The sequence below is a fragment of the Acinonyx jubatus genome, chromosome B3 (assembly GCF_027475565.1).
Source record: "Acinonyx jubatus isolate Ajub_Pintada_27869175 chromosome B3, VMU_Ajub_asm_v1.0, whole genome shotgun sequence".
Taxonomy (NCBI): domain Eukaryota; kingdom Metazoa; phylum Chordata; class Mammalia; order Carnivora; family Felidae; genus Acinonyx; species Acinonyx jubatus.
The window spans coordinates 35,520,141-35,547,293 of NC_069386.1; the positions used below are offsets into that span (position 1 = coordinate 35,520,141).

The 27,153-nt window shown below is 39.5% G+C and overlaps 1 protein-coding gene across 3 annotated transcripts in view; it reads right to left on the reverse strand.

The window, feature by feature from the left end:
- Positions 1–2,770: 2,770 nt before the first annotated feature.
- GLCE (glucuronic acid epimerase) overlaps positions 2,771–27,153 on the reverse strand; it is a 116,412-nt gene continuing 92,029 nt past the window's right edge. For all 3 annotated transcript variants that reach the window (XM_027067636.2, XM_027067637.2, XM_027067638.2), the window contains 3 exons: positions 16,320–16,916; positions 12,834–13,079; positions 2,771–6,750 (listed from right to left, as the gene is read on the reverse strand). In XM_027067636.2, the coding sequence (XP_026923437.1) occupies positions 5,726–6,750; positions 12,834–13,079; positions 16,320–16,902 (1,854 nt within the window). In that variant the 5' untranslated portion in view covers positions 16,903–16,916 and the 3' untranslated portion in view covers positions 2,771–5,725. The remainder of the gene's footprint in view (positions 6,751–12,833; positions 13,080–16,319; positions 16,917–27,153) is intronic.

Below are 27,153 nucleotides of genomic sequence, written 5' to 3' on the forward strand. Positions count from 1 at the left end.
TTGGTATAATGAAAAGCAATATTTTATCCCAATATTGCTAACTATTTGTAAGTTACAATAATGCAGACTTGAGAGTAAAAAAAATTGTCATTAAACAAATCTTACGACTTGCAATTTTGATACACTCTGGATCTATTTATCTATTTTTGATCCCTCCGAGTTCTGTATTCAGAGAGGCTAACAGGAATGGCACTGGGTAGGAAGAATAAAAATCTAGTAGCTAATGTTGGGGTCTGTATATATATATATATATATATATATATATATATATATTTTTTTTTTTTTTTTTTTAATTTTTTTAATGTTTATTTATATTTGAGAGAGAGACAGACGCAAATGGGGGAGGCGCAGAGAGAGAGGGAGACACAGAATCCGAAGCAGGCTCCAGGCTCTGAGCTGTCAGCACAGAGCCTGATACGGGGCTCGAACTTATGAACCGTGAGATCATGACCTGAGCTGAAATCAGATGCTTAACCGACTGAGCCACCCAGGCGTCCCTGGTCTGTACATTTTTTTAAATGCCACTGCTTAAGTTTAGTGGTGACAGTTTACTAGTTTATAAAAAACTTTAAGATTGATTAGTCTTATTCGGCTGTATTACCAAATAGTTGAGGTCCGTGGGGTAGAGCAAGTTCCTTATGCTAACAGTGGCCAAGCCCACGAGCCCTGTCTCTGGAGTCTAAAGTGTAGATGTCTGCCCACCTACTGTTCCCCAAAGATCTCAGAGTTTTGGGTTTTAAGCTGGTTATCAACTAACTAAATGGCACCTCTGGCTAGTTCAGTTTCTCTGCACTGAAGAGTAAAAAGTAGTAAGGGGAGCCTGGGTGGCTCAGTCAGTTAAGCGTCCTGACGTCAACTCAGATCATGATCTCACGGTCGTGGGTTTGAGCCCCGCATCCGGCTGTTGACAGCTGGGAGCCTGGATCCCGGTTCAGATTCTGTGTCTGCCTCTCTCTCTCTGCCCCTCCGCTGCTTGCTCTCTCTCTCTCTCTCTCTCTCTCTCTCAAAAATAAACATTAAAATTAAAGAGTGAAGAGTGGTTTTTATGAGCTGATTGTGTCCCCCTCTCCCCACCAAATCCACGCTGAACGCCTAGGACTTCAGATTGTGACTGTGTTTGGAGATAAGACCTTTAAAAAAGGTAATTAAGGTAAAGAGGTCATATGAATGGGGCCCTAATTCACTACGACTGGTGTCCTTATAAGAATAGGACACAGACGACACATAGGGGGGTGACCAGGTAGGGACACAGCAAGGCAGCCACCTACAAGCCAAGGAAAGAGGCCTCAGAAGAAACCAAACCTATCAACACCTCAATTTTGAACTTTTAGCCTCCAGAGTTGTGAGAAAGGAAATTTCTGTTGCCTAAGCCACTAAGTCTGTGGTATTTTGTTATGGCAAACCTAGCAACCACAGTGGTCCGGACTGGGGGGAAATGTATGTAGAATTTACATTATACATTTCTTTGTAATGCAGACACTATGTTATTAACTAGGGCTTGTTATTCTAGGTAACAGAGGTCAAATCTGGCCAACCTAAGCAAGCACACATTAGGAACGCATCCTGAGGAGACAGCGGTATCTCATGGAACTGGAGAAATGCAGCGGGCCCCAGAAACGCACTGCATCCAGGGCCCGAAGCACTGACAAGATTCTGTTCTCATCTCTGCGTTTCACGATGTATCTACTTCGGTTTTCTAATCCATCCCAATTTCGGATTCCCGGGGCAGACATTCATGGGCCCAGCTTGAGGGACTCACCCCTGGTCTCACAGTCCTGGCTCGAGGCAGCAGGGTCACGTGGCACAGTGGCTGGCAGGGTCCCGCGGAGAAGGAGGCATTCTCAGGTCACACGAGCTCCTCAGACTGTGGAGTAAGTCCTCTGGGGCTTGGAGGGTCTGTTCCCGCTCAAGGGCAATGGGGGAGGCGAACAGAAGAGGTTTAGTGTGCTAAAGCAGAATGGCCGATGGGTTAACAGTTTGGCTCTAAATAGCAAATCAAAGCCAAGAGCAGCCTGAGCCCTCATCCAGACCAAGAACTGCTTGCAACCCGTGGCTGTCTCCCAACTGAGGATGAGAGAGAGAAAAAAGAGATGCCAAGGATGTGGAGTAGTAGCCTGTGCACCCATCAGCTAGAGAAGTTGCTTGGGGATCCACCGGTACTCCGTCATACAAACGGTGTGCAATGTGTCTAACCCAAAAGATAATGTGCAGGGAAACACAACATAAACCCGGACTGGTCTCTGGTTTTACATGTATTGGGGAGGGTATATCATTACTGAGAAGAAGGGAGGGGCGGAGATTCAATACTGCTTATTGTTCTGGAGAAGAGGCAAGCACAGAAAATACAGGAAGGACAAACTTTCAAATAAATCTAAGTCAGACGAAATTGGTTACCAGCCTGAATCAGCATGGCAAAAGGCACCCTGATTTTGCTCGTTGCCCTTTCCTCTTCTTCGACTTGGCACCGGGAACCGAAGCCCCCAGGGAGGCACTGTCTCCTCCACAACACCTTTCCTGACCAACCACAGAGTCTGGCAGTTTACTTTTCTGAAAGTGTTCTGTGGACACTGTGTCCCCCTGTACAATAAACCTCCCAGGGCTAAGACCCACGGGACAGGCCCTTCCCCACTTTGTCTTAAAGGGCCCGATACACCTCTGATGAATATTTACTGCCTAGTTGTCACCGGTTGAACAGAAAATCCTCAGAAATCCACTTGCTGGGCTCAAAAAATCTTAGATTAGAGAAGGAAGAAATCTCCAGAGATACTCCTTTTAAGATAAAAACTTTATTTTACAATTTTATAAAGCAGCTTTACATTAAGCACAAACAATCCATTTACTTTGTATAGAAACAAAATACCTTTCCATCTGCAAAAAATCCAGTTTTGCTGTATAGAAAACTAACATGTGCACATTGTGCTTAAATTGCCAAGTCTGTACAGCTTTACAAAGGACCGCCCTTCAGAAGGGCGTCCTGTAAACACTTTATTGCATATTTAACACATGGCATCTAACCCACATGGACAATGGAGGAGAAACAAGAAAAACAATTACAACAAGGATGAAAATAGCAGCTTTCAGTGAAAGTTTGCACACCGACAAAGAAAAGGCCTCTGCCACATCTGGAAAGTTGTGCTTGTGTGTCACTTCTGTATTTGCTCACAGACACTGGGTGGTTTTTGGATGAAGCCTTTATGTACAATAATCCTAAAGGGCCAAACTTGACCTTTATCTGGAAACTTTTGGCTGGTTTTACAACTGAAGTGGCAATAGATTTAATTTAACATCAGAGCTAACTCAAGATGAATGCAAAAAACAAAGACCCATTATCTTGAAACAAAGACAAATCAAAAGAAACAAAACAAAACTAAAATACCTTCCCCATTCTTCTAAGCTGAGAACAAGTAAACATTTCACATGGTTTAAAACCCTAGAAAACTCTGTAGGTGTTTCGGAACAAAAACGCAATCGATGGTCTTGGGCAGTGTTCCTCCACGTCTGCCCCGCAGATCACCTGCATGAGAATTATACGAATGCCTGTCAAAAATGCAGATTCTCATGCTTCACGGGCAGATTTAGTGAGTAACCGGCATCTGAATTTCAGGAAGCTCCCAGGTGATGCTGAGGCACCCTGAAGTTTGAGAACCACCGGTATATGCTGGCGGGGCTGTCGCAGGTTCAACTCATCCTCTTAGAAAATTCTGGGATCACGAGAAAAATCAAGTTGCTGTTGCAACGTGGAAGGCAGTGTGAAACCAACAGCAATGAAACAGCAATGCCATTTCTAGATCAAAATGTCTTTCCTTTTTCAGTGGAAAAGGACAGCCACGTCGTTAAGGCACTGGTATCTGTCACGGAAGCATACCATGCTGTTTTTGCTGATTCCCTTAGTCTGAAGTACCAGTATGCAAACACAAGGCAGAAGTCTGGACCGCTCTAGATAATAACAGAGAAGATGAAGTAAAAAGGGTTTCCAGATTGGAGAAAGTTTATTTTTTGAGCACTGAAATAAAAAAAAAAGAAAAAAAAAGAGGAGTCCAGATATTTTTGTTGAGACATCTGATGTAGAACTACAAAAGTCAAATGCTAGGGGGGAAACTGAATAACCCGCAGCTCTTCTGTTGTGGGCAAAATAGAGTTGTGGCCACATAACTTGGGAGTTGAAGCTTACTTTTCCGTAATATCGTCTTCAGTGTAGATCTATATTGTTTTCTCGGCTCCTGCTCCCTTTGCCACTAATATATATACTTTGCCTTTATATTACACTCATACACATGTATACATTTTCTGACTTCTAAGTTGTGTTGGTTGGCTGAGTTCAATTTAAGATGCAGTATGTGGGCAAGTGCCCTCGTGGCTCTTGATGTGCATTTAATACAGGTCACAGACAAATTGCAATGTGTTTGTCAGACTCAGTCTCCTGAATGTGTGGGGTCTCGTATTTCAATCTGTGTAAGTTACAGTAGTGATTTGGTGTTCGTCACACACTAAAACAAAAACAGCAAAATCAACCTCGCTTGATATTGACAATGCCGGAAGCCCTCTAGCAGACACTGCCCGGGGTGTGAGGGCTGTGAACCTATTTATGTGAGGTATGGTGGGATATAAAACCAAAAGAAAGGTCTGGTTACACACGTACAGCGCATGTGGTAGCATCTACCCAATAGCTGAAATAATTTAAAATTAAAATTGCAAAAGAAAAACACTGATGTGCAGAGTCAATGGTCTGGAAAGTTGACAACCAAGAATGACTTAAAAGAAGGGAAAAAACCTGCTATGGTTCTTGTGTATAATATCTGACAGAGTACGTTTCTTTACAAGAGGGGAAAAAAACCCCTGGAAGGGCAGCGGGAGGGGACTAGCTCCTTAAAGAAAATTTCCCAAATGTCCCCCCAAAACAGATAAAACTCTCAAGTGTAGTCTGAAATGAAATACAGAATTCTAGACAGTGACAAAAAGAAAGCATCACAGGGGGAGTGGGGAGGGATAGACTGATTATCAAATCTTTACTGATTGTAGATCGAGTTTCATAAAACAGAGTAACATTTTTGTGATTTCTTGTGCAGTCAACAAGTTTCATTTTAGTTGTGCTTACATTATATGACTGTGAAGCCTGAACACTGGTTGTGTTTTTAATTTACATGTTTCAAGAAAACCATACATTCAAAATATTCTCCATATATAACAAATTCAACAAACGCAACACGAAATTTGCCCAGAAATTAATCTATAGAAAAGAAACATCATTTTAAAAAGTTGCACACAGTCCACTATTCAGGCTGCGAGTACACACTTACTGTATTACAGCACATAATTTTTTAAAGTTTGCTTCCAACATCAACATAGATAGTCACATTTTAAGAGAGACCCATACTAAGTTTTCAGGTAAGCACTAGACAGCTGGCCACTAACAGCCACTTACCAGCGTCTTTCCCAAACCCAGAGGGATGGGACTATCTGTGGAACCGCAGAAGGTGATGAGCAAGACAAAGTTAAACATCTTTGTTCAGCCATCGACTAACACTTCTCTGCTCCAAGGGCCACCGAGGTTTCAAAACACCCAACCCACAGAATGCAATGACCTCCGACGACTGGTTTCATTTATCACTTTGATGCAATCCACAAAAACCTAGCATACCACCTTTTAAAACGTGCCTATGCTCCGCTGACGTAGAGCCCATAGCTGTGTACGACAGAGGCTGAAAGACGATTTTGGTTCTGAGCTCTAGTTGTGCTTTGCCCTGCTGCCTTTAAGGTAGCTTTTCCACCTCTTGACAAACTCTTTGAAGATTGGGGACTCATCGATGGTGCTGAGTAGCTGCAGCTGATTGATGTGGGTGGTGTGGTAGTCCCAGCGGGCCAGGTTGGGGGCGATGCCAAGCATGAAGTGGCGGAGGTCATAGATGGTTCCTGACCCGGTGTCATACAAGGGGAGCATGGCTTTAAGGGATTCCATACCACGCTCATACAAGGACCTCGCTTCTTTCCCGAGTTTTTCCCCTGCAGTTTCTTTTAAGTCATACAGCCCAATTAAAGAATACATAAAGCCATTTAAAACGAAAGAGCTAGGTATGGTGGGATATTCTTCATACCAGTCGTGTTTATTCATAAACACAGCCCTAACTCCATGCTGTTCTGACAGAAACTTGTAAGGGGCTGTTGCCCTTAAAGCTGAACTGAGGAATAAATGGTCTTTTGTTAATAGATAGGCCCTGACTAAGGTAGAAATGGCTTGCCCTTGGGCCATGGCCGAGTACCACCCTGGCTCTAAAGACTTGAACCCCTCCCCTAACTTACGGGTCACCATAATTGGCCAGCCACCTTTCTCATCCTGGTTCCTTACCAGCCAATCGCTGGCAGCGAAGAATGCAGCCATGTGGGCTGTGGTAGAGATGGTAATGTTGTCAAGGAATCCTTTCCCTTTTGCAATCAACCTAACCACCTTTTTGGGCATGATTTTGGTTGGCTTGACAGCTTTTGTGTTGGAAAGACCCACTCCTTTCCTGAGGTCAGTGACCAGGTCCCTGGTGACCGTGCTCCATGAAGTTCTAGGCCCAATGCCATAGTATATGTCTCTTTCTTTAAAAGCAATTAGCTGGGTATTTGAGACATAATGTACAGTGAAGAGCTGATTCTTTTCTGTGGTCTCTAGAACCACGGACACACTTCCATTTGTCAAGAACTTGAGGTCAAATGAAATAATAAAATCTTTTGTGTTCCCCAGTTGCAAGGATACACCTTCACTGGTTTCTGTAGGGGGAAAATATACCAACAAAGACTGGTTAGAATAAAAGCTCTTTGTATTAAAAATAAATCGCAATTCATCCTTGATAACCACTAACCATACAAAATTAGCATTTCGATATTTTGGTTAACCATATCATCATCATCAGCAGCAGCATCATCATTTTACTGAAGTAACCAAAAACAAATGATACAATTGATGAGCCCATCCATGATGGCTCATGAGTTTCAGGCCTGTCTAGTTTATGTTAGCGGGCTAAGAGCAAATGATTAAGGTGTTGTTGATCAAACTGCCTTTTCTAGATCGAATGCTGGCTGATCGATAATCAATGGCTGCTCTAATATACCCACTCTATAAAGAGAAAAAAACAGCCAAAATAGGCTTAGCACATAATATTGTGAGACGTTAGAAGAATGGCTGCACATGAATTGAAATTTTTTAATCTAATTAACATTTAGTAAGTATTTACTATGTTCTAAGTGCTTTACTAGTCGCTTTTTTTTTTTTTAATGTTTTTATTTTATTTTTGAGAGAGAGAGAGACAGAGTGCAAGCAGGGGAGGGGCAGAGAGAGAGGGAGACACAGAATCGGAAGCAGGCTCCAGGCTCCAAGCTGTCAGCACAGAGCCCCATGTGGGGCTTGAACCCACAGACCGTGAGTTCATGACCTGAGCCCAAGTTGGACACTTAACCGCCTAGGCGCCCCAGTGCTTTACTAGTCTTAACTCACTTAATCCTTGTAACAAGAATAGTGCTATTATTACTCTTACTTTATGGTTGACAAACTGAGACACAGGGAAGTTAAGTAACTTTCCTGATGCACAAAATGTGAAACTCAGGTTGCCTAGTTTGGCTTCACAATACACATTTTTTTTTTAAGTTTATTTATTTATTTTTTTTTAATTTTTTTTTTCAACGTTTATTTATTTTTGGGACAGAGAGAGACAGAGCATGAACGGGGGAGGGGCAGAAAGAGAGGGAGACACAGAATCGGAAACAGGCTCCAGGCTCCTAGCCATCAGCCCAGAGCCCGATGCGGGGCTCGAACTCACGGACCGCGAGATCGTGACCTGGCTGAAGTCAGACGCTTAACCGACTGCGCCACCCAGGCGCCCCTATTTTTAAGTAATCTCTATGCCCAACATGGGGCTCAAAGTCACGACCCAGAGATCAAGAGTTGCACACTCTGCCAACTGAACCAGTCAGGCTTCCCTTTACAATATACACTCTTAACTGCTGCTAACTGATGCTGAAAACGATAGGTTTGCTTCCAGATATCTGCTGGAGTTGTGAATAAAATTTCTGAAAATTCAGCAATGGGTTCATGTAGCCCACAAAAAGGGAGGGAAACTGGGGGAGGTCAAGGGGGAAGCATAGAATTAAAACCCCACAAAACCTTGTTTGAACTGTTACTCTACCACCTACTAGCTTTGAGATGTTCAAGACGATATAACTCTTTGAACCTCAGTTTCTTCGCATGTTAAATAATACTTTGCAAGGTAATTGTGAGGATTTAAAAAAAAAAGATAGTGGCTTGGAACAAAGTAAAAATTGATAGTGATTATCATTATTATTACTCTGAAGCCACTGGCCTTCAGAGGCTGATAAAACAGTAACAGCTGTTTTATCTGGCAAATCATCAAATAAGAGATTCCTCTTGCGTATCTACAGTACAATGACAGCTGACTCCCAAAAAGTTGCCTTTCTGAATATGGCTGGTCTAGATCTACCAAGGAAAGAAACAGAGCATATTAAAGAGCAGCAGCAACACGACCACCACCACTAGCAAAAATACACGTACTGCATATTTTATATATGAATTTACATTCCCATGTGTTATCTCACAGGATCTTTATAATAATCTGAGGCCGGTAGAGCAGGAATTACTACTTGCATTTCAGAAACAAAGATATGGAGGCTTTGCAAGGTTAAAAGGTTTGCTCAGAGCCAAATGCCAATTCGTGGTAGAGTAGGGACCAGAAACCAGGATTCCTGGACCCAAGATCAAAGACTATGAAAAAGAAATGGTATTGGAAATGGCATCCTCATGAGCATAATCGCTGGAAGAGTTATTTCTCTCAAAATAGCTACAGAATCAGATCTGCTTTGAGGAGTCCTTTGAAGAAATCTTCCGTATATCACCAGGGGCAAAGATGAAGTGTGGATTGATGATGGTGTATACAAGTGTAATTAGCCTGGAGAGCCCTAGCATGTGGAGCTGGCTGTTAAACTCTCCCAACACTGGACTCTACCAGTGTGGACATAATTGGTCCAGGGCTCTTAATTATTTCATTTGATGGAACAGACAATCATGGAAATTGTATAAGGAATGAGAACATCTTGATAGACTTACATGTCAAATGATGCTTTGAGTGACTTTTTTTTTTTAACTTTATTTTTTATTTTTTAACATTTACATCCAAATTAGTTAGCATATAGTGCAACAATGATTTCAGGAGTAGATTCCTTAGTGCCCTTACCCATTTAGCCCATCCCCCCTCCCACAACCCCTCCAGCAACCCTCAGTTTGTTCTCCATATTTATGAGTCTCTTCTGTTTTGTCCCCCTCCCTGTTTTTATACTATTTTTGTTTCCCTTCCCTTATGTTCATCTGTTTTGTCTCTTAAGAGTCTTGAGTGACTTTTTAAAAAGGGATTTCAGAAGCATATTTCTAATAAAGATCCATTTTATCTGGAAAAATGTCAACATGCAATCTCTCTCTTTACTAGTTGTTTTCCTACATCTACGGTAAAATGGAATCTGATGCTCAATACAACATTCCCAAAACACTGCAGGATTCTGAATTGACTGACAAATCACTCAGGTTTAAATTATATTCAGCAGAGAAGACTGTCTTGAGTGCTTATTTTTTCATTCTTAGGGTAATGCCTCATTAATAAGACCATATTATTAAGTATGACCAATTCATTCTCATGAAACTGAGTAACAATGATCCATCTTTAGAAGTCCAAATGGGGGGCTCCTGGGTGGCTCAGCTGGTTAAGTGACTGACTTTGGTCTGGGTCATGATCTCACGATTTGTGGGTTCAAGCCCTGCATCGGATTCTGTGCTGACGGCTCAGAGCCTGGAGCCTGTTTCTGATTGTGTCTCCTTCTCTCTCTGCCCCTCCCCCACTTGCACTCTCTTTCTCAAAAATAATAGATAAAAATTTTTAAAATTTAAAAAGTCCAAAATGGGAGGAAGCTGAAGAATTATCTATTTTCCTCCCAGAATTCCCTTCTTTCACTTTATCAATACAAATCTAATAAAATGATATGGCCAAAATTACCTGATGTTTCACTATAACAGATTAGTTGATGTCATGGGATATAACCTTTAAAAAAAAAAAGACTATTTTCCTAAAACGCTATCACCACCAGAGGGAGCTACTGAGCCACACAGAAGAAGAGAAGAAGTCCCAATTCCCAACACAAATCAATCAAAAAATGGCAGTCTTTACAACAATCTTCCAAGTCTTTTAATTCCCAATTTATAGACATACAGAGTGGTTACATAACCTGTCAACACCACTCGGAAGGATCCAAATGGTAGCAAAAGGGATGTGAGTGTGGTTGTGGCAACCACTCTGGAAATACAGCAGGCGAGGTCTGAGCTCTACTGAAGGTATTCTGTATCTAGAGATGCCTACTTTCAATCTATTAGTAGAAAGTTCTGGGTTTCCCATTTTTTGAAATCCATACTCGTCCTCTCTCTGAGCAGTTAAGCCTAGGAGTTACTATAAGTGTTTATTCTTGGTGTATGTGTCCTTTAGGCCAAAAAAGGATGATAAACACTTAAGAACAGTCTTTAAATCAATGTTTTCACATACAACACAAACCATCATCATTCATTCATTTTAATCCACAGACTTACTAAGGTCAGTGAGAAGAGGCCCTCCCTACTCAGAACCTTGAGGAACAGTGAGAGATAAGGGCCAGGCAGAACAGGAGAAGCTCACAAGAAGTCTGAGAAAGAATGGCTGCACAGAGAGAGGGGAGAAAGTGAGGCCATGCAAATGAAGTGAAGAAAGTACATCAGGAAAGGGAAAGCTAATTTAATTTAATGGAGTATGACAGGTATAAAGTTTCAGTTCATTCAATTTTAAAATTAGGAAGAGGAACTCAAACATTATTCAACAAACAAAACAATAAACTATGATGTAGACCCATGTTCTGGTTCTTTCTTCTAGAGGATTTTATTTCCTTTCAAGGAAAAAAATTAAAGGCCCCAAAAGAAAAACTAAAAGGCCAACAGCATTCAGCCCCTGGTCCTCTGAGACTCACCTCATTGAGGCCAATGTTTCTATACACAAGTTCCAAATTCTTCTCAACAGGGATTCTCTGAATTTATCCCCCAGGAGGTCTATACCCTCTGAAAAGCCTCATCTCCCCATCCTGCGCTTCAAATACAACAGTCTCACTGCTTTGATTTCCTTCTCCCGTGCTGAGCAACAACTTCCATGTAACCCAACTCACTTGCCCTCATAACCTAGATCAAATACACCTCCACGCATGCCCAAGATAGCAAAACAAGGGCCCCATTCCCAGTTAGCACACTCCACCAACAAGGAGTTCCAACTGTGAGTAGCTTGTGTGCCACTGACAGAGTGACCGTCCCAGAGTTCTCTCCCCCCATATACTGAAAATCACCTTAGGAAGCAGTTCTATCTCTAGCTACGGGCTGCAGAATGAAGAGCTGACGTGAGGGTCCCTCACACAGTATGAGGAGACTTATCTTTTGTATCACCCAGGGCATCCAAAGTGAGCAATGAAATCTACTGCTGTAAATAGAATAGAGTTCAAAAGACCACTCTAGACAACTTCTCAACATTTGAGATCAAGATGAGAGCTGTTTCTCACCCTAATCCAGACAACATTATTAATTAGTGCAAAAGTAAGTTCCTTGGGTACATACAAAAACAAATGTCCTTTTGCTTAGTCTAATCATTTCCTGCTACAATAACCTCTTTGGTATCACAAGCTAAATACTCTTGAACATCTCCATGTACTTTCTCACCAGTCAAGCCTGTGGTTTTACAATAAGCAGAGATGCTCTGTGTACTGGAATATCACAGAATACCAGAGGAGAAAAGAAGTTCTAGTCACAATAAAAACTAAAGGTCATTCATTATTTGCACTGCATTAAGCACTCATAAATCCATTACTTAAGGTCATCTAGAATGAGTAGATTTGTATTGTGGCTTTCAAGGTCTGTGAATTACACAGTCATCAATAAAGGACAAGGAGAGAATACAGAAGAGGTCTTGTAACCTTTTCTCTCGTTTTATTTACCGACTGCAAGGTTGGTGGGAGGGGGGAATCAGTTCTGTTCTTGACAACATTTCCCCCATAGAGAATTAAGCCTGAGGTGCTAACTGAAATTATTTCATTGTCTTTTTAAGTAATCGATTCATTAATTCTCATGGATATTGATTAGAGGAGAAAAATACATTACATCCTAATTAATGAGACTGTCTTACTAAAAGGGGAAATGTTGCATAAAGTTAATTTGATTTTATAAATGATTTTATTAATGAAATGGTTTTATATGAAGTTTGAGACAATCTAGTACATTAACAAAACTCAATACGAGAAGCAGGCCTGGTTGCTAATGCTATAATATTTTGAAAAAAAAAAAAAAACCATGCTGGTAAAAACCAGACAAAGGAAAGGATGGCTCTCTATAAAGAAAAATTTCTACCTTAATGCAAAACAGTTTAAAAGTTAAAGAATAAATGCTGCACTGAAATACTAAAATAAACCAATGAGGGTCATTCCTATGGGACATAGATCCCTGGAAGGAGACACATACCATGTAGCCATGTAGTAACCTGGATCTTAATATTCAATCTATGGCTTGGTTTTCCATGCAGTTGTTTTTTTTGTTTTTTTTTTTTTTAATAACCTTGAGTTTTTAGCTGTTCTTTTTCTAGGGATTTCACTTGGGTGACACCATGTTTCTTTATATAGATACAATATAAAGGGTCTGCTAATGTGCTTTTTAAAACCATAAAAGCAATTTTAAAGGAGTTATCAGGTACCATAAATCAACATAAAATTAGCAGACATATATAATAATCATCACTTACCTGGAGTAATGAACTGCTTAACATTGGTGAATCTAGACTTATCAGCCACACTAGCCATAAAGCAGCCCTTTGGCACAGTCCAGTCATTCGGCTTGCTGTTTCTGTCTCTGTCTTCTGCTGTTTCATATACCTCTACGTGAGGGGGTTTCTCAGTTAGATTCTTGCTGTAATGACTCAACCCATATTGTGCAATCTGGATTGGGTAGAAATAGCCTTGAGGTCCCCATTGTGTAGATAAAGGTACACCTACAAAATAGAGAAACTAAATAAATAACCACATCTGGACATTTCCAAGCGTATTCTGAACAACGCTCTCCACTGCTTTACCTCTGGGGCACGTTATAGGGTTATCGGCAGCTTTAAAGCTTTGGTATTACGCTACTTTCATAATGATTAAAAACTAGTAATGAGGCAATCAGACATGAAAAACAAAATTGAGGCTTATTCACTCTTGTTCAGTATTTGACAGACAGCAATGCAGTGTGGTAGAAAACCCTTTAAGAACTGATGTTTTACAGAGCTACAGACGTCCCGTTTTCAAAACCCCGTTTCATACATTCGTATTTTGTACAATTTAAATACATGTAGATAATGTTACCACAGGTTTATCCTAAAATATTAACTCTGAAATTTTCTTACATGTTTGTACTTCACATTCAAGTTAGTAACCTACTCCTCTCTCTCTCCAATGTTAAGATGTGGTCTAACTATATCAGCTGATGGTTAAAGTATTTGCTTAAGGAGCCGGGTATGACCAGGTAACTTCAAGTATAAATGCAGTTTGCAATTCTTCTTCATATCCGGCATGTCAAAATGTGACTCTTGAGAATGAGGCGTGTTTTTTAAATGAGTTAAAGTTGTGTATCTAACTAGAGATTTCTGACATAATTCATTAATGGATGATCTCTTGTAAAGTTCTAAGCAAAACTTTGAAATGTTTATTAGTGTTTATTTTAGTAATTCTGCATGGGGAATACAATAATGCCACATTGCACAGAATATTGTATTGCTGCATCATGGTCTATGTGTTTAGAAATAAACTCCTTTCTGTAGTTCTAAAATAATTTGATCAACATCAGATGGACATAGCAGAAACCAAGAACCTACAAAACTGTATGTGTGATGTAGTTTCAAAACAGTTTAAGGAATTAGGAACTATAAGGGCTAAGAAACCTAGGCTACAGATATGCTTTTAATATAAAGACTGCATCATGAATTGGTGGGGACAAGAGATTATTCAATACATGTGAGGGGAAGAGTCTGAAATTATACCCTGACTTTGTGCCATTCACCAAAATATAAATCAATTAAGCTGGCCTAAAAAGCTTAATGTAAAAAACCAAAACCCTAATAAAACTATTAAGAGAAAATACAGATGAACAGCTGACCACAATGTGGCAATGACTTTCTAACCATAAAAGTAAAAAAAAAAAGTCTGTAAGTTTAGTAAATGAAACTAAAAACTTCCAAAACTAACAAATCATAAGTAAAATGAAAGATAACCAAATTGAAGAAAATATCTTTAATAAGTGTAACAAAGTATTATTAACCTTATTATATATATAAAAGTTCACATAAATATTTTAAAAGCCCACTTAATTACACTAGAGAAAGAGGGAAACAACATGAAGATCATTTTATAATGATTGAAAGCATATGAAAAAGATATCTGACCTCACTAATTGTTATAGAAAGCAAATCATGAGATCCTTTGTAAACAACAGATTAAAAAAAGAAAAACCAATGTTCCTTGGGGCCCCTGGGTGGCTCAGTCAGTTAAGCTTCTGACTTTGGCTCGGGTCATGATCTCACGGTTCGTGAGTTCGAGCCCCACACTGGGCTCTGTGCTGACGGCTCAGAGCCTAGAGCCTGCTTCAGATTCTGTCTCTCTCTCTCTCTCTCTCTCTCTCTCTGCCCCTCCCCCGCTCACACTCTGTCTCTCTCTCTCTCTCTCTCTCTCTCTCTCACAAATAAACATTAAGAAATTAAACAAACAAAAAAACAATGTTCCTTACAGAAAAACAATAAAAACAAAAAACGATGTTCCACGATGTCAAGAGCTGGGTGACAAGTGTGCCCTCACACTCTGCTACTGGAAACATGAGTAGTTCAACCTTTTTTGGAAAGCAGTGTGACTAAATAGATCAACTTCTATTATTTGAATGACAGTTTATTTCCTAGGAAACTACTCTTAGAATATCATTAAAACAGCAAATGATTAACTATAAATATCTATACCATTATGTATAAAAGCAAAAAAAAATGGAAATGACCTAAGTGGCCAACTAAGGAGAAAGGCTGAATACATTACACATATCATGGCATATTCTTACTATGAATAGTAGTTGTTAAAATATTCGGTAAATATTTAATAACAAGGGGGAATAATCAATATATTTTAGATGAAAAAAGGAGAATATAAAATTGACTACACAGTATGATCTCAATTTATTTAAAAAAAACAACAAAAAGATCGGGAAAACACATCAAAATATTAACAGCGGTTATGGGTGCTTTTTACGTTTTCTTTAGCATCCAAACATCTATTAATTTTATACATTTTACCTAATTTACATGAAAAGGTTTGACGATGGGTATCTCTGAAATCTCTAAGAAAACATTACCACCCTGGACACTGTATGGTTAAGTATCATTACAACTATGTTAAAACATAGACCTAGGTACAAAGACCTCCAGAGAATATACAAAATGGTAATAATTATCTCGAAGTGGTATGAATATAAGTGAATTTGGCCCTTCCCTCTTCTGAACATTAGGTAAAGATATTATAAAAAACTTAAAATATTGTATTAAAATCACTTTTTAATAGAATGAAGAAAATAAAATAAAACTAAGCAAAGCCATCTGAAAACACACTAAGTTCTTTCCTCGGGTTAAATGATGTATTTTAAAGTCAAATTCAATTTGGCTTTCAGATCCATCTTAGGTTTGAAATACAAATTCCAAAATGTACTAATGACACTCATAACGAGCTCCTACTGCTTCAGGTTTTAAAGACAATATGCAATAGACTATAGGAGTGTAGCATAAAAGTTCCGAGAAAATGGTGTCTTGTTCTGAGGACTTTAAACCTCCATCCAGAGATGATACCTGGCTAATCTGGTAGCAAGACTGCATTGGTACATAGGTCTATTGGTCTCCTCTCGTAGGGCACTAACTGCATATTTTAATGCAAAATTTTTGGAGATGCTGTGCCTTTACTTTAGAGGTGATAATTTTAGATTCTGAGGCGGGTTCGTGGAATAATCCTATTTGATCAGGTATCATCTTGCAGCCCCCATATCACATCATCTAGAATGATGCCTCAGGTTTAGACTTAACCCGGTCCTCCTTGCTAAGTCAGAGTGATGAATGGTCTCCTGACAGTAAGCTATGTATGTACTTGCTATATAATTAACACCTACAATTTCTTATTCCTCAACACAATCAAGATAGAAAAAGGCAGTGGAGCAGACAGATACCAACCTTCAACCCCACTTATGCACTTGACTCTGTCTCGGACTTCCACATTGTAGCCTTCAAAGGACATAAACACGCCATCAGGGTGATAAGGGGCTCTCTGTGCATAGACTTTGGAATAGCTATGAGAGAATTCAAAGCGATCGTAGCCATCATACTGAACCACCTTTCCATATACGTCAAAATATTTCTCTACCCAAGTGAATGGAAGAAAGACTTCATTCCCCTCTCTTCTCCCTTTAATTGTGTGTTCATCATTTATGAGACAGTCAATTTCTTCGTATTTGAGCCCTAACACCTTGCTTCCCCCATTGCTGTTGAAGCTCCCAACAACAGGGGGTGCTTTCTGCTGTTCCTGAGGGAATGCCTCCTCAGACTGCTTGGCCATGTGGTTCACATAGTTGTTACTCTCAGATGCTGCTGCTCTTTTTTCTAATCCATCCACTCTGAAGCCACTACTCAAGTGCCGTGGAAACTGGATCGCTTTATCGCTGGAACATTTATTCCACAAAAGTACCGTGACCAAAGTGAAGAGTGTGCAGATGATAATCAAAGTCTTATAGTTGACCCGAGCTGCCAAGCAACGCATATTTCAGACCATACCTATGGAGGCAAGAAGAAAAATTCATGCAAAGCTGTACTGCAGACATTTCACAGGATAAGGTTTTCCTTATTTTTTTATATTGAACCACATTAGGGCAATTTTATTCACTGCAGTAATCTGATCAGATTTAAAATGACTAACTCAAACTTCTCAGCAGAGACAAAGAAAAGGCAAGAGGAGCTTCCCCCTCTTAAAATACTTAGCATGATCCTCTAAAGTAGAGATTCTCAAACTTTCTGTTTGTGGCTCTCTTGGTATCTTACTAATTGTTTCAAAGTCCCTAGGCCAAAAGAAATACCTGACAGTTCCATTTATTAAGTCCTTGGGCCCAAATAATTTAATACATTATTTTTGTCTCAACAAGTTAGTAGCTGTCAGAAAAAACACAGTGGCTTTTGTAAAGGTAAACACTGATATCCATGCTGCCAAACCCAACAGTGAATTTTCGGTGCCCCTCCTACTTGCTCTCTCGGCAGCATGAATAGTCAATGACTGTTTCCTACTGGAAACACTTTCTTCTCATGGCTTCCAGGGCACCATCCTCTCATGGATTTCCTTGTACACCACTGGCTGCTCCTCCTCAGTCATCTCTGACCATTCTTTCTCATCTCCCTGAACCGTAAGTGTTAGTGTGCCTTAGGGTCTCAGGCCTCATACCTCTTCTTGACCTCTATTCACTCCTAGGCGATCTCACCCAATCCCATGGCTTTAAATACACTTTATATGCTAACTACTTTCACAATTTTCTCTCTAAGCCAGAACTTTCTCCAGAACTGCAGGCACATACGTCTCAGTACCAATCCAAGCAGCTAACATCTTTACTTGGAGACCAAATGAACTTTTGAAACACCCCAAACTTAACTCCTCATCTTTCCCCCCATCTGTTTCTCTTTTCCTATTGCTCAGGCCAGAAACCTCTACTCCTTTCTTGCTCACCCCATATCCAATTAATCAGGAAATGCTGTTGGCTCTACCTTCAAATTATACCCAGAATCTGACCTCTTTTCACCAACTCCACCATTACCACCACATCAGAGCCACTGCCATCTTTCACTTAGAATACTACAATGATGTCCAAACTGGTCTCTTCTTATTTCTATCCTTGCTCTACTATTCTACCCCAAGTCTATTCTCAACATAGCCATTAGAATGATGCTTTTTTTTTTTTCAGTTTATTTATTTTGAGAGATACAGAGATAAAGTGAGTAGGGGAGGGACAGAGACAGAGAGAATCCCAAGCAGGCTCCGCACTGTCAGTGCAGAGCCCGATGTAGGGCTTGAACTCACAAACCACGAGATCATGACCTGAGCCGAAGTCAAAAGTCGGATGCTTAACTGGCTGAGCCGCCCAGGTGCCCCAGAATGATGCTTTTAAATGTAAGCCAGATCATGTCACTCTAGTCACAATGGGAAAAGAATCTGACGCTGTTGCCCCTGCTGGCCATATAATATACTAGCCAGTTGTGACTGCAATTAAGTAGTCCCGAATTACCTGTTGCTGAGGTCACTGGGAACTATGGGAAATTATGGGATTGATTAGTCTCCTTAGTGTTTGCTACAGTAGCTCTAGAATTCATTTTATGGTGTAAATCCACAACTACTTATTTTACTGTTTGAAATTATTCATCCCCTTTTTTCTTTCCACAAACCCTTTTGAGAGCAATGAGATTTTTTATGTTATTATTATTATTTTTTTAATGTTTATTCATTTTTGAAAGACAGAGAGAGACAGGGCACAAGCAGGGGTGGGGCAAAGAGAGAGGGGGACACAGAAGCAGGCTTCAGGCTCTGAGCTGTCAGCACAGAGCCTGATGTGGGGTTTGAACCCATGAACCGTGAGATCATGACCTGAGCTGAAGTCGGATTCTTAACCCGACTGAGCCACCCAGGTGCCCCACAATGAGATTTTTTTTAAAAAAACCCAAAATGAAAATGTTTAATGAGAAATTACACAATAATTTTTTTATTTTTTAAAGAAAGGTGATGGTGAGGGGCACCTGGGTGGCTCAGTGAGTTAAGCATCTGACTTTGATTCAGGTCATGATCTTAATGGTTTGTGGGTCTGAACCCCTGCATCTGGCTCTCTGCTGCCAGCACGGAGCCTGCTTCAGATCCTCTGTCCCCCCGCTCTCTCTGTTCCTCCCCAGTTTATGCTGTCTCTCTCAAAAATAAATAAACTTTTAAAAAAAGAAAGCTGATGGTGAATGTGTAATTCTCTATCTATCTATCTATCTATCTATCTATCTATCTATCTATAGCTTGAATTCATGACCCCAAGATCAAGAGTCACATGCTCTACCAACTGTGCCAGCCAGGCACCCTCACTCATTTAATTCCAAAAGAAGGTGCCTTTGAGTTCTTATGTGTCTAAAATCAACTTCAGTTTGCTCTCTCCTTTGATTTATAGTTTGGCAAGATATAGAATCCCTGGCTACACATTATTTTCTTTTGAAAAGTTGTAGGCAATGTTTCATTGTCTTAAAGCATTAAGAACTACTGATGAGAGGGGCGCCTGAGTGGCCCAGTTGGCTGGGTGTCCAACTCTTGGTTTAGGCTCAGGCTCACGATCTCGCAGTTTGGGAGATTGGGCCCTGTGTCGGACTCTGCGCTGGGAGCGCGGAGCCTGCGTGGGATTCTCTCTCTCCCTCTCTGTCTGCCCCGCCCTTGCTCACTCTCTCTCAAAATAAAGAAATAAACTTAAAAAAATTTTTTTTAAAGAATTACTGATGAGAGGTTTGATTTCAGTTTGATACTTCTCACTTTGAACATGAATTTCCTCTGGATCCTTTATCTTTAGAATTCTGCAGCTTCCCAAGAATGAACTGCATTATGATATTTGACTATTTCAGCACTTGTTGCGCCCTTTCCATCTGAAAACCTGTGTTCTCCTATTTTTGTTTAATGCGTGAAGTTCTCTTCCTACAGCCCTGAGTATATTAGAGTTCCTTTCTGGTTAAGTTCTCTCTGATTAGCTCTATTTTCTCCAGTAGCAATTTTTCTGGTTATTTTAGTCTTTCATGCCATCAGTTTTCCTCACATGCCTGGTGATCTTTGGTTACTCATTCGCATTTACATCTGAATGATTCATTTTAGCCAACACAGATTTCCTCTATCATTGTGAAGATGGTTTGATTTCTGGCCGGACTGCTCTCCTGAGGAGGGCTCTGTGTGGGGTAGGTACAGGCTGACTGGCAGTGTTCCTTTAGGATGCATGGGTGGGGACCAGCAGACCTGCTAAATACCAGAATAAAGATGGCTTTTTTCCCCTTTTGTTCTGGAGATATAACTTGTACTTTAAAAGCCTTAGCTTTTCCCAATTTCTCTAAACAAAATCTGTTTGATGTCTTGCCTGGGGTTTGTGCCTGCTATCAATAGTCTAAGTGCAGGGAGGAGAGCGGTAAGGAGAAATGAGAGCCTTCTAGTACTCGAGCAGAGACCCAGAAATCTGTTCAATTACCACTCTTTGGTAGCCTTCCTATTTATTGTTACTGGCTTCTTCCTTTCTTATTTCTATACATTTTATTTCAGTAGGGCATCAAGAGGGAAAGTAGGCAAAGACAGGGTTTTGGTCCATCTTGGAAATCATACACAGATTTAAGAGCCAGAATCCAATAACACTTTATCATCCACATTATTACTATTAGAAAATGTACTGAATGCTAAAAAACCAAAGCGTGGTACAAGCGAACTTTTAGAAGTCATATATTTACAAAGGATTTCCTTGTATTACAGTACCAGCAAACCAACACACTAAATGGCGTTTATTTTTAAAAAGAAGTCCTTTGTTAAAAACACTTATGTGTCAACATTTCAATCATCTGTTAGCTCTACCTAACATTTAGACCAATTAAAATAGAAATATACAGATTTTATCCCATCTTTGAGAAGTGCCCCTTCCTTCACCACTCAAATGAGAGTAAACCCGCCTATGGAAGTAAGCTACCATTATAATGAGATGCATCATGGGAAAATATGGAAAAAATAAAAATAAAAAACTTTCAATAATCTTTATGCACAGATTTTGTTATCTGATCCCATTCTTTAACAAAAGCAGTGAGGGCTTCTTAGAGAGACGGATGATTCCAGGTGTAGGTCCTTGTCATGCCAGAAAATAAAGAAAACTTAAAAGTATCAATGGGTTCATAATCCAGGGGATCAAAAAAAAAGCAGTAGGAGAAAGATAAAATGAGATTAGAAACACCGATAATGTTGAAACTGAAAGATATGTTGAAGGTTCACTACATTATTCTCTATACTTTCGTTTGTTTGAACATTTCTGTTAAAGAAAAAGAATAGTATCATAGCAAAAAATACAAGACAAGAATCACCCTGAAAGGTCCCTTTCCCCATTAGTCAAAGCTGTGAGAATTATGACTGATCATAACTGAAACACACTGAAACCAGAAAAATCTGAGCCTACAATGATACTCAAAAAGGAGAAAGCCAGAAAAAAACACTAATGTCATCTTCTGACTGGGCTGGTGAAAACTGGTAACTAAATGAAAGAATTTATTTATCTATCTGGCCTTGTAAGAGAAGAAGTCAGTAGCCCCAGATAATAAAGAATTCTGTTACAGAAAAAGGGTGGCTAATGATGTAGAAGAAAATTTTTTAAAACATCAGAAAATTTGCATTGTGATCCCTCACAAAATTTACTAATTTAGACAAGTATTATATTCAGGTATATGTCTGACAGGAACCTAGTGATTCATATTACTCAAGGTAACACCAAATACATTATTTTCTAGTAGCAAGAGGAAAAAGTTGAGACTCTACAATGAGGGGATCAGATTCATTACCCTAATTCAGTACTCAAATGCAGTCTCATTAATGCTGACTCATCCAGATACTGTGGCTTTTGATGAGTTAAAAGAAAAAGTAAATAACCTATTATATATCCCAGCTAAAAATATTTAACATGATCTCTAGGCTTTACAATTTGACTTGTAACTAATAGGATATACAAGAGACAGAGGAACAAATTAAATGCAGATGAAACCAGACAAATCTAGAAATCCTGCAGGAGAGCTGGCCCTGTCCCTTTAATAAGCCAGTGGTATGAAAAGAAAAAGGGGACTAGGTCAAATTTTTGGGGATATGACAACCAGATGTGAGACATAGTCCCTCCCTGGGAAATCAGACTGTGGACTTGATAAGACATGAAGAACATACAGAGATTGTAAATTGGAAAAAGGAGGTTACAAACAGCACACACAGAATGATCTCACTTTAGTAAACAATGCATACATAGGTCTTTATTTTCTCATTTCCCATGAATATATTTACTGGTTTTTTTTAAAGCATTAAAATAGAAAATTAAGGTCAAAGCCACTTTTGTTAAAATATTAAAGTGAATCTAAAATTTGACTTTAAAAATGTCTACAAATATACAGTTTTCGAAATAGGCATGGACGTCTCTTCAGGCGAGAGGAGAAATATGGGAAAAAGAAGGAAGATGGAAAAAAAGAAAACCCTGAGTACCGACATGCACTATTTATTAATACTAAATAGATTTACCTAAAGGTAAACATGATGATTTTATTATAGTGTTGCTCAGATTATAGAAAACTAAGCAGAAACTTCAAAATTTCAGAAAGTATACTGCACTGACATTTTGCTAGTGCAATAACAACGGTACTTGTAACAGCCCAAACCAGGGTTTTCTGCTGACTGTTGATAAGCTTCCTACTTACTTTAAAGCTTTTGCCACATCTATAAACCAGATTAACCTTTCAAGTTAAAAAAAGAAAAAAAAGTTTTAAACAAATCAATAAATTCCAAAACCTTGAAACCTCATCTACTGCAGGTCCTAAAGATTTATTTCATTAGAAACATTATCCAATAAAAATTGGTTTTAGTACCTTTGGAGATCTAAAACAGAAAATAACATTCAGTAAGCATCATAAAGAAACGGGAATAATTTCTCTGCAGAAATGGTTAAAAATTAGGGAACACAAAATATGACTTAGTTTTCCTTTGGGAAAGCAAATTGTTCTCTTCTAAAACGATTTGCAATTCTAAGAACTCTTGTGTGATACTTTACTGAAATTAAATTCATTTTTCTAACTGAATATTTCAAGTAACCAAGTCATTCAGTAAACATTAAATCATGGATATCACCATGAGTTTTTTAAAATATGAAGGTCATATTTCAGATAAGAACATTTAAATAAATTTGTAGAAGATTTCATTGAAAGAAACTTTCTTCCTCTGAATAATGCAGACCAAGGCTTGCCTGATCATTATTTTCTCTTATTTACTCACATATCTAACAATTTGTATTTCTCTGGTACCAAGTAAATAGGAAGAAAAGTAGTTGTGCAACATATAAACTAACTGACTTGTTCAATCAGCATCTGTTCAGCACCTACTATGTAGCAGGTGAGGCACTACTGCTGTCCCTAAAAGCCAGATTACTGGGAGATACGTGCACAAAAACGGTAATGCTGAGATACCAACCGAAAAAAGTTACACAGGATCCTACACAGAGGAGGAGGCCTGTAATTCTCCCTTAATGTTTTAAGGTGTTAAGGAAAGCTTTAAGGTGGAATGAATAGAATACTGACAACTAAGCATACTCCCAGATCAAGTACCTGAACTTGCCGTGCCCTCTGCCTGGCACCGTTTCCCCAGATATCATTTGGCTTGCTCCCTTACTTCTTCAGGTCACTGCTTAAGTGTTAATGTATCAGAGAGGGCTTCCCTGACCACCTTATCTAAAACAGCACTTCTTACCCCAACATTCTCTAGGTCTTTACTCAGCTTTACTCTTCTTAATAGCATTTATCATACTTGATATCATACATATTAAGCTTATTATCCATCTCCGGAATCTAAGTTCCATGAGGGCTGGGTTTTGCTTCTCTTGGTCACTGCTGGATCCCCAGTGCCTAGAAATATGTCTGCTTCACACTAGGCATTCAATAGAGATTTGCTGAATGAACAAATATTGTTAAGTATGCAATTTTAAAAAATGATAGACAACTTTGTTTTCTTTCCCATATTTGGGTATTCTGAAATCATAATCCAAATAAAAATGAATGTAACTGAGACAACAGAATATGGACTGTGATGCTGTATACTGGCCAACTCTTTAAAATAGATTTACAACTTAATTACTCCTGTTAGAAATGTTCCATCTGTTTACTGCTTGATAGACCAAGACTTAAATTACACAGTCAAATGGTTAAGTACTCTGTGACAGCTCTAACACAAAAGAGAAATGCCTAATATTTTTCGTGGTCAGGACTCTTCCAGTAATGTAAAACAGTATTCTCACTATAAAGAACAAAGTGAGAAGGTAACTTTGCCATCTATTTTTTAAAAATATCAAAGTTAAGGGCGCCTGGGTGGCTCAGTCGGTTGAGCATCCGACTTCGGCTCAGGTCACGATCTCGCGGTGAGTTCGAGCCCTGCATCGGGCTCTGTGCTGACAGCTTGGAGCCTGGAGCCTGCTTCCGATTCTGTGTCTCCCTCTCTCTCTGCCCCTCCCCTGCTCATGCTCTGTCTCTCTCTGTCTCAAAAATAAATAAAAACATTAAAAAAATTTTTTTAAAAATATCAAAGTTAAAATAATCTCTGATACAACTGGCTCACGATGCTTCAAGTAAGATTATACCTCTAGGCAAATATCCCCAAGAAATTGAGTACGGGGTATGCAGTACACAGGCATACCTTGGAGATATTGTGGGTTAGGTTCTAGAATACTGCAATAAAGCAAGTATCAAAATACAGGAAGTCAAATAAGTTTTTTATTTCCTAGTGCATATAAGTTTAATAGAGTGCATTGTTTAATAGACTAATATGCTAAATAGACTATAACGCAGTCAATATATTAAGTGTGCAACAGCATTATGTCTAAAAAAACAATGCACATACCTTAATTTAAAAATAATGCTAAAAAGTGCTAACCATCATATAAGCTTTCAGTCATAATCTTTGTACCGGTGGAGGGTCTTGCCTCGATGTTGATGGCTGATCAGGGTGGTGGGTGCTGGAGGGCAGGGTGGCTGTGGCAATTTCTTAAAATAAGACAACAGTGAAGTCTGCCGCATTGACGGACTCTTCCTTTCACGAATGATTTTTCTGTAGCATGTGATGCTGTGTGATAGCATTTTCCCCATAGAACTTCTTTCAAAATCGGGAGTCAATTCCCTTAAACCCTGCCACACTGCTTTGTTAACTTACTTTATGTCATATTCTAAATCCTTTGTTGTTATTTCAACCGTCTTCACCAGAAGTGGATTCCATCTCAAGAAACCGCCTTCTTTGCTCACCCATGAGAAGCAGCTCCTCGTCCATTAAGTTCTATCCTGAGACTGCAGCCATTCAGCCCCGTCTTCAGACTCCACTTCTAATTCCAGTTCTCTTGCTATTTCTACCACACCTGCAGTTAGTTACTTCCTCCACGCAAGCCTCGAACCCTTCAAAGTCCTCCATGAGGGTTAGAATCCACTTCTTCCAAACTCCTGTTAATGTTGGTATTTTGACCTTTTCCCAAGAATCATGAATGCTCTTAATGGCATTCAGAATGCTAAATTCTTTCCAGAAGGCTTTCAATTTACTTTGTCCAGATCCAGCAGAGGAATCACTACAGCAGCTATAGCCTTTTAAAATGTATTTCTTAAAATAATAAGACTTACAAGTTGAAATTACCCCTTGACCCATGGGCGGTAGAATAGTTGTGGTGTTCGCAGGCATGAAACAACATTAATCTCATTGTATACTTCCATCAGAGCTCCCGGGTGACCAGGTGCAACCGTCAATGAAGTTATATTTTGAAAAGCATCTTTTTGTTCCAAACAGCAGGTCTAAACAGTGGGCTTGAATATAAGATTCAGTAAATCGTGTTGTAAATAGATGTGTTGTCATCCAGGCTTTACTCTTCTATATACACCATAGGCAGAGTAGATTTAGCATAACTGTTAAGGGCCCTAGGACCTTCATAATGGTAAATGACCACTGGCTTCAACTTCAGGTCATGAGCTGTGTCAGCCTCTAACCAGTCAGCCAGCCTGTCCTTTGAAGCTTTGAAGCCAGACACTGACTTCTCTCCAGCTATGAAAGTCTCAGATGGCATCTTCTTCCAATATGAGGCTGTTTCATCTACGCTGAAAACCTATTGTTTACGATAGCCAACTTCCTTAATTATCTTAGCTGATATTCTGGATAACTTGCTGCAGCTTCCGTATGAGCACCTGCTGCTTCACCTTGCACTTTTATGTTATGGAGACCTTTCCTTATACCTCATGAACCAACCTCTACTCGCTTGCTCCAACTTTTCTTCTGCAGCCTCCTCACTTCTCAGCCTACGTAGAATTGAAGGGTTAGGGCCTTCCTCTGGATTAGGCTTTGGCTTAAGGAAATGTTGTGCCTGGTGTGATCTTTGTTTCAGACCACTAAAACTTTCTCCGTATCAGCAATAAGGCTATTTCGCTTTCTTATCACTCTTGTGTTCACTGGAGTAGCACTGTTAATTTCCTTTAAGAGCTTTCCTTTGCATTCACAATGTGGCTAACTGTTTGGCGCAAGAGGCCTAGCTTTTAGCCTCTCTTTGCCTTCAATGTGTCTTCCTTACTGGGCTTAATCATTTCTAGCTTTTGATTTAAATGAGAGATGTGTGACTCTTAACTTTCACTTGAACACTTAGAGGCCATTGCAAGTTTTTAATTGACCTAATTTTGATATTGTTGTGTCTTAGGGAATAGGGAGGCAAGGAGAGGAAAAAAGAATGGCCAGTCCATGGAGCAGTCAGAACACATGCAACATTTATTAAGTTTGCTGTCTTATATGGGCAGGGTTCATGGAGCCCCAAAACAATTATAATATTAAGATCAAAGATCACCATAATAAGTAGATAACATTTAAAATATTGCAAGAGTTACCAAAATGTGACACAGAGACAAGAAGTGAGCGAATGCTGCTGAGACCCACAGACTTGCTTGATGCAGGGTTACCACAAACCTACAGTTTGTGAAAAACAAAACAAACAAAAAACCAAAACTGCAATATATGCGAAGCGCAATAAAGCGAAATGCAAAATGAGGTATGCCTGCCTATATTACATGATTCACATTTTACAGATGAAGGGACTAGGATATCATAGCCCACAAGAGATTCACGAAAGAGGACACGAACAAAGCCAAGAGAGAGGAGAACTTAAACATGGTTAAACATTGTGTTCTTTCTTATTTTATGGATGATGAAACAAACAGGCCTTGTAACGTTAAATAATTT